Source organism: Bos javanicus, chromosome 11 (genome assembly GCF_032452875.1).
Source record: "Bos javanicus breed banteng chromosome 11, ARS-OSU_banteng_1.0, whole genome shotgun sequence".
Lineage (NCBI taxonomy): Eukaryota > Metazoa > Chordata > Mammalia > Artiodactyla > Bovidae > Bos > Bos javanicus.
In genome coordinates, this window is record NC_083878.1 from 61,344,378 (window position 1) to 61,360,054 (window position 15,677).

General features: G+C 37.0%; 1 protein-coding gene across 9 annotated transcripts in view; it reads left to right on the plus strand.

Annotated features, from left to right (window-relative positions):
* The window catches only part of EHBP1 (EH domain binding protein 1), a 386,656-nt gene that overhangs the window by 316,685 nt on the left and 54,294 nt on the right, over positions 1–15,677 (plus strand). For 7 of the 9 annotated variants that reach the window (XM_061432759.1, XM_061432760.1, XM_061432765.1 and 4 more), the window contains one exon: positions 9,311–9,458. In XM_061432759.1, the coding sequence (XP_061288743.1) occupies positions 9,311–9,458 (148 nt within the window). The remainder of the gene's footprint in view (positions 1–9,310; positions 9,459–15,677) is intronic. The other 2 variants (XM_061432761.1, XM_061432766.1) reach the window with 1 other exon arrangement.

Sequence of the window (15,677 nt, forward strand, 5' to 3'; positions counted from 1 at the left end):
TCCCCAGAGAAATGAGCAGGTGTGGCCATTTATAAGCATGTCTGCTTATATTACAAACCAGCATAAGAAAAGTTTGAAATGGGTTGAAAAGATCTGCTAAACAGTTTTAATGTTTTACTCTAAATCCTATTTATTCAGTCAAGAACTGATCAAGCTGGCAGGAAAATACCTAGTCTACCCAAACCTTTAAAGATCTTGTAATTTTATTTTTTATTTTTATCTTTGGTTGCAAGTGAATAGGTGCACTTTGGTAATCCTTGCCTCTGGACAAGCACAAATTTTTTTTTGTCCTTTCTGAATGCCTAATAACAGAGCTTTGCTTCCTGTCTAATGATGAAAGGGTGGCAGTCAAGTTCTTTCTCTTATTTTACTATAAAACTGAGGAATTTCACGGACCATTTTGAGAAGAGAATCCAATGAAATATTAGCAGTACTAAGTAAAGCCCTTTAAAAAAATTAGATAAGTTAAAATGTATTTAGCCCAAGTTCATTTATTAAAACTATGAAAACACTGAAGAACACAAGTAAGCACAGGATATTGTGTTGTTAAGGGAGTTAAAGGACATGGAATATGGGTTTGTTGGTAGAAATACTCTGCTTTGTTCTGTTATAAATACAGATTTACAAAGACTAAAGATGCAAACTATGTTGAAATAACATATTTGTAAATTTTGTAAAAGCCTATTTCATGATAATGTGTGTAGACATGTTTCTTAAATAGAAAGCCTTCTCAATCTATAGTTTTCAACTGACTGAATAAAAATATCTAATGTTATAAAAGACACCCTTGGGTGGGTAATGATCTCAGCAGCTACATTGACAGTTTCTCATGTTTTAATTCACCTTCACAAATCCATGGCATCATTTTTTGGCTAAAGTAATGTCAGTCAGTGACATTTGCGGCAAGTATCAAAAGGACCCCCCATGGCAGCCATTTTTATTTGATTCTTAAGATCCAAAGGCTGCTGAAAGAACAATTGAATAAAGTTGAGGATTGGAGAAGCTTGATTTTCTTGTTCTCTGTGAAATGAAACTGTGGTCTTTTTCTTCCTCTTCCCCTTGAAAGCAAAAGTCTGCTAGGGGGTTGTAGCTGTGTCAAAGCCGCTGGGATGCCACTGCTGATCACTTTAATTACTACGACTAAGGAGGATAAAATTAAAAGTAGCACCATTGAAGCAGTAGAAGAAAGCTTGCCTAGATGTCGGTGAACTGTGAAATATAAAAATTGCATACCAGTACGTTTTTATGGAAAGGAAACAAGGAATTACATTACTTATTCTTGAAGAGTTTGTCCTTAAATTGTCAAGTTTTACTAGTGCGTCTATCTATGGCAGATTGTAGACCATTTTAGAACGATAAGGAAAATAGTATCTTGAAGACATGCTGTGAAAATATTTTTTCAGTTTATGTCCAAAGTGGTTAGTTATGATCCATCTTCTATATTTGAATATTTAAATCCGTTGTGTTGAAATACAAGCTTTTTGTACCATAACAGGACTTTAGCCTTATTCTGAAGATGTTAGGTAAGAGGAAAGTGGAGCTTAAATGTACCACATTCAGTACTTTTCTGAAGGCTTATAATTTAAGGTCAAGAATGTAAGTTTTAAATGAATATAAATAAGTTAATTTCTCTTTACTGCTACTGTTTTCAGTAGCACAAAGGAGCATTTAACCTTATTTGTATAGCCCAAAAATAAGTAAAAAACTGTTGTTGTTTTTTAATCACAACAGCAATAGGGCTTGAGACAAATTTTCTGAACACCAATAATGTAATAGACAGGACCAACCCTTTGAAATCAGACAGACACTGATTTTAATTCTTACTGTGCCATTTACAAGATGTATGACCTTGGGCAGTATATTTAAGTGCAATTCCATTTCTGTGAAACCGGAGTGACATTGGTTACCTCAGAGTGGTGAATGGTAAATGAGACAACACCTGTGAACACACTGCACAGACACACAGCCAGTATTTACTCAAAAATACAGCTTCCCTCTAAAGAGTGCATCCATCTTACAAAAGCTCAAATGCCCTATATAAATCAGTCTAACTCTCTTAATAATACTGTACAGAAAAAGGTAAATGCCATCAGACCCATTCTTAAAAAAATAGGAAACTGCTTCAATTTATTTAAGTTTATTTAGGCAGATAAATGAAAGATAAGTTTCCTATGTATTGAATTTTCAAATGTAATTTTTAATGACAGCAGTCTTCTAAGGTACTTACATTGCATCCCATTGAAAAGATTCCTTTATTTTTTTCAGCAGATTTGGTAAACAGATGACTTATTTACAGCTATGAGTCACTGTCTTCCTTTGAATGCAGAAAGGTGAAAACAGATAACACATTTCTGTATTTGAATTGTTTTAGGCAAACCATCATTGTCAGAAATACTCAAATCTACAAACATACAAAAATAACAAAATAATCATCATCCTTACTCTCTGATCATTTTATTCCTTTGACATAAACAATATGTTTCTTTTAAGTAAAAGATACAAAGATTTGGTACTATCTGTTCTTTAAATAATAATGTAAAAACTGACTTTTAATGAAGTTTATATGTAAAAATTAAGATGAAATAGTTTTATATATAAGGAATCTGGAAATTAGTAATACTATCAGTTAAATTGGTTGCATAATCAATTGCTGTAATTACAAGGTTTTCCTTGTGACCTTAACAATTAACTTCTGTTTTCTCAGTTGGCTCTTTGTCTTAAGAGAACTTAATGGGTGAGAAAACAAACAGCACCGATATGCCATCCCACTGGAGAGCTCTAGGCCCAAGCAAAATTGTCTCTGTGGTGTTAGGACATTAGTAGAAAAGTAAATCAAGGCAATCTGATAGGGAACTAGAATTCTGTCAATCAGGCTCAAGATTTTGTGCTGTGTCCATAAACTTTGTTTACTGTAGGGTTTTATGAGTTGTAACCTGCCCTTGCAGTGTGTTAATGAGACTAAATCTTGCTACTTGAGAATTGAATTACAGCACACCTCTGGGCTAATGGTTATAAACAGAAAGTCCCATTAGGGCTGCATTCTGATTTGTTCATTTGCATTTTTTTCTATTGTATGGAGAACAATGACAGGTAAATAGTCACAAACAAACAATTTACATGGAAATTGATAAAGTGTCCCTAATTAGTATTTAGAGTTGGTTTTATTAATGATTGTCTGCTTTAAATTGCACTCTTGGTAAGATCTCAGAAACATTTGCAGATGGGAGTATTACTGGGGGAGGAGGAGAAAATGGTAGGTGATAAGAAAAAGCTAGGTTCTCATTTCATATTCAGAAAGGTAGAATCATTTATTTCATTTTTATGCAGTTAAGATGACCCAAGACCACTTCATCTTAGTCTGAATCACCAAATTCCAACTCTGCAAGAAGTTATTACTCATGCGGTGAAATTCACTGAAACCTAGTTGCCTGAGGCATATCAAATAATGGTTTTTATTAGTGCTGTTAACTTCTCTTAAATTTGAAAGATGAAAGTTTAGTAAAAAGCTCAATTTTCCTCAGTTGGTCATGTAATTTGGTACTTTTGGGGATCAAATAGTTCGGAGGTTAAGACCAGGGCCCTGTAGTCAAACAGACCAGGATTGGACTCTGAGCTCTAACATCAGTTCTAGCTGTGAGATCTTGGAACTCTAAAACTAAATATTCTCATTGGTACAAATTGGGTTGTAAAAATTAAATGAGATCATCATACATATAAAGCACTTAGCACATAAAAGCTCAAGAAATATGAATCAGTTCAGTTCAGTTCAGTCGCTCAGTCATGTCCGACTCTTTGTGACCCCATGAACGGCAGCACGCCAGGCCTCCCTGTCCATCACCAACTCCCGGAGTCCACCCAAACCCATGTCCATCGAGTCGGTGATGCCATCCAACCATCTCATCCTCTGTCATCCCCTTTTCCTCCTGCCCTGAATCTTTCCCAGCATCAGCGTCTTTTCCAGTGAGTCAGCTCTTTTCATCAGGTGGCCAAAGTGCTGGAGTTTCATCTTCAACATCAGGCCCTCTAATGAACACCCAGGACTGATCTCCTTTAGGATGGACTGGTTGGATCTCCTCACAGTCCAAGGGACTCTCAAGAGTCTTCTCCAACACTACAGTTCAAAAGCATCAATTCTTCAGCACTCAGCTTTCTTTATAGTCCAACTCTCACATCCATTCATGACCACTGGAAAAACCATAGCCTTGACTAGACGGACCTTTGTTGGCAAAGTAATGTCTCTGCTTTTTAATATGCTGTCTAGATTGATCACTGGAGAAGGCAATGGCACCCCACTCCAGTACTCTTGCCTGGAAAATCCCATGGACGGAGGAGCCTGGTAGGCTGCAGTCCATGGGGTCACTAAGAGTCGGACATGACTGAGCAACTTCACTTTCACTTTTCTCTTTCATGCATTAGAGAAGGAAATGGCAATCCACTCCAGTGTCCTTGCCTGGAGAATCCCAGGGATGGCAGAGCCTGGTGGGCTGCCATCTCTGGGGTCGCACAGAGTTGGACACGACTAAAGCGACTTAGCATAGCATAGCATAGGTTGATCATAACTTTCATTCCAAAGAGTAAACTTCTTTTAATTTCATGGCTGCAGTCACCATCTGCAGTGATTTTGGAGCCCAGAAAAATAAAGTCAGCCACTGTTTCCACTGTTTCCCCATCTATTTGCCATGAAATGATGTAGTTTTCTGAATGTTGAGCTTTAAGCCGACACCAAAATCACCATTATCAAGCCTGCCTTTCCTTTTTATTTTCTAAGTTTAGAAATACTAATAATAAACTGAGGATTTTTGTGTATTATTATTATTGCATCTTCAGTTTCACTCTACCCAGTGTATACTACTCCTCTAACTACAAATAAGTCTGCCTCTCTAAATATTAAGAAAATTACTTTCTCTTGAATGTTAGCTCTCTAGTCTTTTGCCCCTACCACAACCATCCAACCCAGAAACCTGTCATCTCATTTCTTTCTTCCTTTCCCCCAAGACTTTTAAAAAATAACTTTTATTACAAATGTAGTGTGGTTATATTATAGAAAGTTAGACAATGAAGAGAAATTGAAGAAAACGTAAATATCACATTTCCATACCCTGATAGCTCCACCATGAACTTTGTAAATAACCTTCTAGGTCTGCATATATATTTTGCCAAAAAGACAAAATTAAGTTATTAATATATAAACTATTTTTGCAGTTGTTGTATTTTCTCTCATTTAATACTATGATTATATTCAGATTTCTTTAATTTATTCAGCAGTGTCCTTTACAGCTGGTTTATCCAACTGGTGTCTAACCCAGGCCTATACATTGCATCTGGTCAGGTCCCTCTTATTGGTGGGGATGGTGATTGGTTAGTTGGCTTTTGTTGTGTGTTTGTTTTTATAACTCTCTCTCATTAAAATGACCAGGTCAGTTAGCCTGAATATCCTACTTCCTAGGTTTGTTTGTTTGCTTCCTTGCTCTGTCATTTACCATGTTTCTCTATCTCCTGTGTTTAAGATAAACTGGAGATTATATCTAAAGGCTTAGTAGATTCACTTTAGACATAGTGCTTGCTTCATGTGCTTCACATCAAAAAACATGTTACATATGGTTGACTCAACATTAGAGATGCTAAGATTGACCATTAGAGTAGTGGTTTCTAATCCCTGATCTAGTTCTGATCTCTGGATTTAAAATACGATTTTCCTCTTAAAACCAGGAAATAATCTATATGGTATTACTTAATTAACCACATGATCTAATTATTAATGTGTAAAACAATCCCAAACATAATGGTCTAAATTACTTTTATTCTCACTAATTCTGTGGGTCAGGATTTCAGATAGGGTACAGTGTGTGTGCTTTGTCTCTGTTCCACATTGTCTGAAGTCTCAGTTGGGGTGACTTGAGCAGTTGGAAGTGACCCAAAGTGGCTAAAGGCTGATATTCTGAAGAAGCCTTTATTCACATGTCTGATACGTGAGCTCAGAAGACTCAAGACTGAACTTGGGAGTTGGGGGAGTGAAAAAAAAAAAAGACTGAACTTGGCTGGGAATGTGAACTAGTGCACCTGCATATGGCTTGGGATTCTCACAATATGACAGTTGGGTTCCCAGAACATATAAAATGCAAGAATTTCAAGAGAACTGGGCAAAAGGGTATAGCCTTTTCTGACCCAGCCTTGGAAGTCACCTTCAACACTTCTATTTTCTGTTGATTATATACAAGTCACTTACACTAGCCCATACTCAAGGGGAAGGGAATTAAATATGTCATCTCTTGATAAGGAAATAGCAAAGTCACACTGCAAAAAGTTTATAGGATGAGAAATACTGTCATGGCCATCTTTGGAAAGTATGTAATATAAATATCCAGTTTCCCAAAAAACATTTTCTTAAGAGCTTTAATAATAGTTCATAAGCCTTGCTAGAATCAATCATTCTTTTATGAGTGGCAAAGTTTCATTTTTTTTTTAATTTTACTTTTTAAGAAATTGTTAATATAGCTGGAATCATTTTATAAAGTAGAGTTTTCTGTCATCATTAACTGGGCTATTTATTAGTTGCCCTAAACTTCAGTTCCCACTGGAAAGACACGATAAGTGCTTGATTTTTTTCTCCAATTACTAATTTTGGGGAATTCTCTTTTTTAAATTTATTTATTTATTTATTTGGTTATGCCATATTTCAGTTGCAGCACACTAGATGTTCAGTCTTCGTTGCAGCACTTGGGATCTTTAGTTGCAGCATGTGAACTCTTAGTTGTGGTATGTGGGATCCACTTCCCCAACCAAGGATCAAACCTGGGCCTCCTGCTTTGGGACCACAGAGTCCCAACTGCTGGACAAACAGGAAGTCTCAGGGAGTTCTATTAAAAGCATCCACAGATGAGTTTATATATCCTTCTAAGAACTTTTTGAATGTCATAATAAATTGATGAATTTTCACTGATTCATTGTGTGATTTCATTGATTATTCAATTCATTGCAGTCATTGCATGTTTGTTTGATACTGAGTTGTTTCACTTTGCCCACTGGGAGCTTCAAGCTTGTGCTGCATTCTATACCCGCGTTAATTTTGACAGCTCTCAGTTCTAGCCGTCTCAAAATTTGTGAACAGTTGCCTGGGCTTGAACTGCATCAGTCTAGTGCCTACCCCTCTCTCTAATGCTATTACCTACCAAGTTTGATTGCCCTTTTTAAACGTTCAGACTCATTAACCTCTAACATTTACTGCAGTCGATTATTCCTTTTTTCATGAAAGCCTCTTCGTCTTTGATTCTCAGGATGTATCAGTGTTACAGTTCTCATCCCCTTCCTTCTCTGTCTCCTTTTCCTATTTTTACCTAAATGTAAATGTTTTCTGTGATTTAGTTAGTAGGTTTTATTTTTCTCTACAGTACTTCTTCAGGTGATCTTGTGTATTCCTGTCACTTCGGCCGTTAGCTCTGTAGTCATAGTTTGACTTCACTCCCTAGCATCATTTTCACTTCCCAACTACTTACATCTTGACTCAAGTGTCCAACCAGCCTCTCAAATCTAGTCTATCTTACCCCAGACTTCCAGCCTTTTCCTCTTATAATTCATCTTGGTTTTTCTATTTTTAATGCCACATTTCTAGTTACCCAAGTTTAAAACTTCTGAGTCAGCTTTTCTTCTTCCCTCTACCTCTAATCAGTTACCAAGAATTGGTACAGGTACCAGTTCTAGCTCTGATATGTTTCTTACACTTGTCTCCTTCCATTCCCATTGCCACTATCCCAGTTCTGAATCTCATTATAGTTTCCTTGTCCTATTTATAAGAGCCTCCTAAGTACTCTTTCCAGTCCCTCTCTGCCAACCTATTTTATACATTGTTGTTAACTGTACACTTCTGGTTAATCATTCCCCTTGGGGGGAAAAAAGTTACACAACAAAAGTAAACTTCTTTCTTCTGAACTCTTCTGTGCATTTTAATCACATCTCCTTATTGTGGCTGTTTTATCTTGCCCTCTGTATTATAAGCTTTGCTAGTATAAATTATAAATTTTCATGCCTGAAATTTCTATAGCAAGTACCAAGCACCAGGGTGTGTACTAAGGACCAAAGATACAAAGATAAGTCAAATCTAGCTCCTGCCTTTGAGTGGCTCAGTTCTGCTGAGAAGGAGGCATTTGTGCAGAGTTTTAACTTGATATGTAGTGTTTTAAAAAGTAATCACATGCACTACACACACACACACACACACACACACACACACACACACTTTTGTAGCCACAGAGAAGAAGGAGAACTTCTTTCCACCAGCAAGGAGGACAGAAGAGTAGTCAGAGAAATTTAGTGGATTTAAAATGAATCTTGAAGAATGAGTAGGAGTTAAATAGATGAGAGAACTTTCCAGGAAGATGAAATGATATATTCATTTCAAATCCATGGATGCATGAAACTGCATGATACAAACAATTTGTATAAATAGATGTGAGGTTTTATAGAGATTGGAAGAGGTTAAGAGAAGGTAACCACAGATATGTTGGGGCCAGATTATTTCAGGCTTTGTTTTGTCATAATAATAATGCCTTATATCATATACTTTCCAGTTTACAAAGCCGTTTCACATTGATTATTTGCAATTCATAATAACCTGTTTTTAGGGAGGCAAAATCTAATTTATTTAACTCTCTGTCATTTTTAGTTATTTCAAATACCAAAACCCACGCTAGATTTTACTTTTTCTTTTCAGTGTGTGTCTGGGGGGAGAGTAGAAATGGGGATAGTAGTACATCAGTACCTAATTCTGATTTTAAAACTATCAGCAATAACTGAGGAACTAATGTGCTATCCTATACCTGCCATAGCCCCCTAAAAATACCGTTTTCTATATTTGATCAACATGATGTAGCAGCATTTTCTACTATCAAAAATTTCCTTTAGCCAGTGCTGTATGCCTTTACTAGAAACATGCAAGTTAAATTTTAATCTTAAGAAAAAAAAGTATTAATTGAACTTCTGTTTTCAATATTGCGACTTTTTTCCTAAAAGCTCGGTCATTTTATTAATAGTTGATCCTGCTACTTTACTTTGGTAATTATATTGCCAAACATTCTTTAAAGGCTACTTTGAATTTTTAACAGACATTTTAATACAATAATTTGTAAATGTTTTAAAAAATCTGATTCTTGGATGTCTTTTAAAAATGGTGTGACATCCAACTGATATAGAGCATCCTATTTATAATGTGGGCCAAGCACCATGCTGTAAACCAGTTACTATCATGATGATCAGATTGAAAATGAAATTGCATTTCTGTCAATTACTGAGTTGGCAACTGTTCAATATATCTTAGCAGCAAGATGAAGAGCGACGTCGGCAGCTGAGAGAGAGAGCTCGTCAGCTAATAGCAGAAGCTCGATCTGGAGTGAAGATGTCAGAACTTCCCAGCTATGGTGAAATGGCTGCAGAAAAGTTGAAAGAAAGGTCAAAGGCATCTGGAGGTGAGTTGAAGAATCTTGTATCATATTCTACAGACAACCCAGAAATCCGTGATGGACCTTTCGGGACATTTTATTCTTACTTCAAAATGTTGTGCATCAAATACATAAAGTTTCTAACCTATTCATAGTAAATCAGAAGATGACTATTGCCATTTTTCAAAATCAACTCTTTGACTTAATTTTTAACAACTCAGGAAGTACTTTGATTATGATTAAGTATGATTAGTACTCGAGAAACACCAAGAATATGATTTAGGAGAAAACTCTGACAGTCCTTAGTTTGTGATTCCCCATGATGCCTCATCAATTGTATTAGAATGAGTAAAATGCGATCAAGTCCTCAGCATCTGGATCACAAGACTTGTTAGTCGAGAGCTTTGGCTTGAGAGATTTTCACTTTGAGCCAGATCTTTGGAAAGTAGCTTTAACAATGTTTCCAGCACTATATCCTGACATGTAAGAATTTTTAATAAGTCCCATATGCATTTCTCTTAGTCTTCTTATTTGAAGAGGGTCTTTTTCAATATCTGTAGAAATTTTTCTAAGCTTGATGTTGAAACAAGGACTACATATACATATAATTAAAGGGAATTTTAATTTTACCTGTCAGTGCCCAATTTCAGCACTTTTAACTTGAAACTTTTTACATTTTTATTTTAGTAGTATACTCAAGAGGGCTTTTTTATTTCAAAGATACGTGACCTATTTATCTTCCAGAACATGCCAGGTACTTGTTCTGAGTTAATCTTAAATGTTAAGATCATTCTGGAGAGTAGGCAAGTGAGGACTCGAATAAAACCTTAGAGAACTGAAACAAAGGAAACTATTTCTAGGTCAATAAGTTTCTTCATAGTAAACGGAAACTTACTGCTGTTATTTCTAATTGATCCCTTATATTAAAATCTTACTGTTGTAGAGTGTTCCAACAAATGCCTATAGCATGTTACCTCCCATCCCCATATATTTGAAAGCTGCTTTCCCAAATAGCTATGTTTCTGTCCATCTGGTGTTCTCAGAATGTTTGTTTCTTAGTTAAGTCTTTCATCTTACCTTTTCAACTCCTATCATTCAGAATTTTTATTACAGTTTCTATATGGAGAAGGGAATGGCAACCCACTCCAGTATTCTTGCCTGGAGAATCCCATGGACAGAGGAACCTTGCAGGTTACATACAGTCCATGGGGTCGCAAGAGTCGGACACAACTGAGTGACTTTCAGTACTTCAGTAACCGCTCACAGCTACATTTATATAATGCTATTATAATTTGCTTTCATTTATTATTAGTAACAAGATGTTTCTTTGATATCATAGAAATTCCAGATACTCTAAGTAAACCTTAGATGTCTCTGCTTCCTTGTATCTCAGAATGATTTAAAAAAAAAAGCCTCATATTCTTGACCCTCCAGATAGACTGTCCTAAAATTATTGATACTATCTCCATGTGACATTGTAAACCCATAGAAGAGTAAACATAAAATAGAGAGGCATCCACTGTCTCTTAATTTTTTTTTTTCCTAACAGGCAGCTGATAACAATGCTAAATGAGTTGTGAACTCTAGGAAGACTAAGGATTAAAATTTTCTGATTAAGGGTATGGTGTGAGTTAGCTATGTAATTGGTCTTATCTTTATAATCCAATCCCAGTTGAGGCTAAGCCAGAACTAGACTAGGTAGAGAGACTTAATCAGTGTTACAACCCCCAAAATGGGTAGCTTCCCAGCTTGGTAACTAGGGAAAGTGAAGACCTGACTTTGGCATCATTCAACAGTCCACAAAGTGAATAAAGAATAAGTGAGGATTGGATCTCTGAAACTAACAAAAAAGTACAGACTAGAAAAGGAAAAGCCAGATTAAATGAAGATGGGACAGAGTTCAACGGATGACTTATGAGAACCTGCTGAAGAGTCAAGACTCTTCCCTAAGATGACCAAGGTGATCAGGCCCATTTCTCTCATAGACCATACCATACCTTGGATGTTGGAAGTGGCCACATATCAGATGGTAGTCTGTTAATCAGACCTAAAGTTGACCTTCAAGTGGTGCAGGCCTATTTCTTGACCTCAGTGGTGGATTTTGGCCTGTCTTCATAAAGGTGTATGGATCTGACTAGGTCTGCTCGGGCATCAAAGCCTAAGCTGAAGCTTTCAAGGCCAGAATGGAATAGACCTTTAGTTCAAGGGAAAGGGTAAGATTCCTTCCTAGAATTCAACCATTCATACATACACATTTATCTATTTAGTGGTTCCAGCTGTTGTGTTGGGCCAGGATTTGGCAGAAAGGGCCCTAGGAAGGGCCAGAGTAAATTTTTACAGGCTTGCAGGCCATACGTTCTCTCTCTTAACTGCTTGGCTCTGCCCTTGTAGATTTGAACAATATGTAAATTAATGGGCATGCCTGTTATTTACTCTGAAAGCGTGGTAGGCTGAATTTTGCCCCCGTGCTATAGTTTGCTGGCATTTACATAGCCAATTAGATATTCACTTGATTTCACAAGAGTCTAATTCCTAAATGAAAATGACCCTTTGGGGTTGATAAGTCAGGAAACACAATTAACAAATTAGCGTCCACTCTTCCACTGTCTAATGGGAATTACCAAATCTGAATAAGGAATGGTGCAAAATGAGAGAGGGATCAGCCTAGATGATGGACTAGAGAGGGAAATTTTTTGGAAGCAGTGGTCCAGAGTGACAAAGAAGAGGGAGTAGTCAAGAGCTGAAATAATAAGGTGAAAGCACAACCTAGGGGATGTGTTGAACTTGGTACTCAGACTCATTGCCTGAACCTATTTGAAATGCTTGCTTTTTTCCATTCTCAGCAGCCAGCCTCAGTGAGGAAAGGAAACTTGCTAAGTTTGAGGTGAGGTGTCATGAGCCTCAGGTGTTCACAGAAAATATTTGTAAGTTATTTTAGGTCTCTGAAGCCAGGTATCCAAGCATCCCACTTGCATCCTATTTCAACCAGAAATAGCCTGATTCTTATGAAATAACAGAACCCGTCCAAGGAGCTACAGCCTCAGTTCAGTTCAGTTGCTCAGTTGTGTCCAACTCTTTGCAACCCCATGAATCGCAGCACGCCAGGCCTCCCTGTCCATCACCAACTCCTGGAGTTTACCCAAACTCATGTCCATAGAGTTGGTGATGCCATCCAGCCATCTCATCTTCTGTTGTCCCCTTCTTCTGCCTCCAATCCCTCCCAGTATCAGGGTCTTTTCCAGTGAGTCAACTCTTCACATGAGGTAGCCAAAGTATTGGAGTTTCAGCTTCAGCATTTGTCCTTCCAATGAACACCCAGGACTGATCACCTTTAGGATGGACTGCTTGGATCTCCTTGCAGTCCAAGGGACTCTCAAGAGTCTTCTCCAACACCACAGTTCAAAAGCATCAATTCTTCGATGCTCAGCTTTTTTCATAGTCCAGCTCTCACATCTATACATGACCACTGGCAAAACCATAGCCTTGACTAGACGGACCTTTGTTGGCAAAGTAATGTCTCTGCTTTTTAATATGCTATCTAGGTTGGTCATAACTTTCCTTCCAAGGAGTAAGCGTCTTTTAATTTCATGGCTGCAATCACCATCTGCAGTGATTTTGGAGCCCAAAAAATAAAGTCTGACACTGTTTCCACTACAGCCTAGCTTTTACTTTTTCGCCTCTTGAAATAATTTGAAGGCTTAGAAGAGAGTCAGGTGATATTGTGGTATTCTACATGTGTTTTTTCAATTTTTGCTTCATTTTTTAGTTGTAGACCTATAACAGCCTTTTAAACTCCTCATTTTAGGTAACAAACTTATGAGTTCATTTATTATATTGATCTTACTTGGCAAAGTACAGTTGTTTGGGGCCAAAGTGTGATATTTTCATTTTCAGTTATGTGGTATTGTGGTCAGAGAATATGGCCTGAATTTCTGCTTTGAGAATTAAAAAGTTTTTATTTTGCCTAAACAAATGTTGCATTTTTATTAGTGGTCCATGGGCACTTGCAAGGAAGGTGTTTGTCCAGTTTGAAGATGATATTATATCTATAATTGCATGGTATATATTATATAGATTTTATATATTTATGTATACTTAAATCTGTGTATATTTTGTGTCATATCTATGATACCTATCATATCATATATATGATATTTTATGTCATATCTATTTATTTTTATTCTGTAGTTTATTGGTTTGATTTGAATTAGGTTAGAATCATTTATGGAGAAGGCAATGGCACCCCACTCCAGTACTTTTGCCTGGAAAATCCCACGGACGGAGGAGCCTGGTAGGCTGCAGTCCATGGGGTCGCTAGAGTCGGACACAACTGAGTGACTTCACTTCCACTTTTCACTTTCATGCATTGGAGAAGGAAATGGCAACCCACTCCAGTATTCTTGCCTGGAGAATCCCAGGGACGGGGAAGTCCGGTGGGCTGCAGTCTATGGGGTCGCACAGAGTTGGACACGACTGAAGCGACTTAGCAGCAGCAGCAGCAGAATCATTTAACTTTTTTTTTTAAGGGATCATTTAACTATTAAGCAGACATCTTTGCCCCTCTTTGATTTAGATGGAATAGTATACTTTGTTTTTGGATTTCAAATGGATAAATGAAAATTAAAAAAATTTATCTATGAGACTGTGTGCCTGCATTATCCTTATTTCAGTTATGGTAAATAGATTTGTCTAAATTTGTTCAACCAAAATAAAATCTTACAGGCCTTCAGTAATTTTTATTTTCAGCTTTCATTAATAATATATTTGTATTGTTTTCTATCATTTGTTTGATTTTTATAGGATAACTTTACAAGTTATAAATTTTACAGGGGGCCTTCAGTGAGAATTTTTAAATCATGATGCAAATAAGATATCTTATTCTGAAAATTTTTTTTTCTTCAAAGAAATAGTTTCATGTAAATGTAGGTGTTCTCTAAACTACCATTTTGTGTAAATATGTTTTTAACAGTAGCTTCAACTTCTTTTGTTTTTTAAGTACAGATATTCTTTTTTTTTTTTTTTTTTTACTGTTGCCTTATGTTCAGACTTTTCATTCAATTTATTTATAAATGATAAGTCTTATAAGACTGGCCTTATTTCTGTGCTATTAATCATACCATTGGGATCCCCATTTTGCTTATAGTGCTATACAGTGTCAGTTGGAATGCATTGTCTCATTCCAGTGTATGTACAATCTCTTTCTACTTTTTCCCACATACAGGCCATACTTGCAAACCACCTTCTGTTGTGTATTGTATCTCTAGTTTACTTTATGCCACGCTTACCTGCTGCTGCTGCTGCTGCTGCTGCTGCTCCTGCTAAGTCGCTTCGGTCATGTCCGACTCTGTGCGACCCCATAGACGGCAGCCCACCAGGCTCCCCCATCCCTGGGATTCTCCAGGCAAGAATACTGGAGTGGGTTGCCATTTCCTTCTCCAGTGCAGGAAAGTGAAAAGTGAAAGTGAAGTCGCTCAGTCGTGTCTGACTCTTAGCGACCCCGGATTGCAGCCTACCAGGCTCCTCTGTCCATGGGATTTTCCAGGCAAGAGTACTAGAGTGGGTTGCCACTGCCTTCTCCGGCCACGCTTACCTAGTGGGTTTTAAATGGGTAGCCTTAAAGATATATATAATCTTATATATATCATATATTTAATATGTAATAATTTAAGCACACACACAGACACACATGTACTTTAGTTCTGCTAAAATTCATATAGAGTATTTCGATAGGTATTAAGAAACGTGTAACAATAACTGTTGAAAAAAATTCAAGTGTTCATTGTAAAACTGAAGTCAGTGAATGGAAAGAAAGTGGAAATCTATTCTTAAGAAAACCTGATCATTAGAGGAGATCAAGTTTTACTCTTCCCCTTCCCAAATAGTAATCCTTTTATCTAAGGTTAACAATACATTTATAAACTTTTAAGTTAGCCTATTCAGCATTACTGGTGAGGGGTAATATGGGTAGAGATTTCATTTAGCCAGGAAATAAAATGAATGGCACCTGTTTAACATCACACATTATCCTGGCACTGTATAAAGGAGTAAAGACTATCCCACTGCATAACCCCAGGACCTGAAGTACCCATATCCAACCACTGTTCCAGACTTAGCTTCTCTTTATAACAATGCCATCGTTCTAGTCACTCTGTCTGGGGAGTCAGTGTTGACATCTGTCTCACTCTTCCTCTCATCAGTATCCCTCCCAACTACCCAGTACCAGTTGGTTTTCAAGTCATACCCACT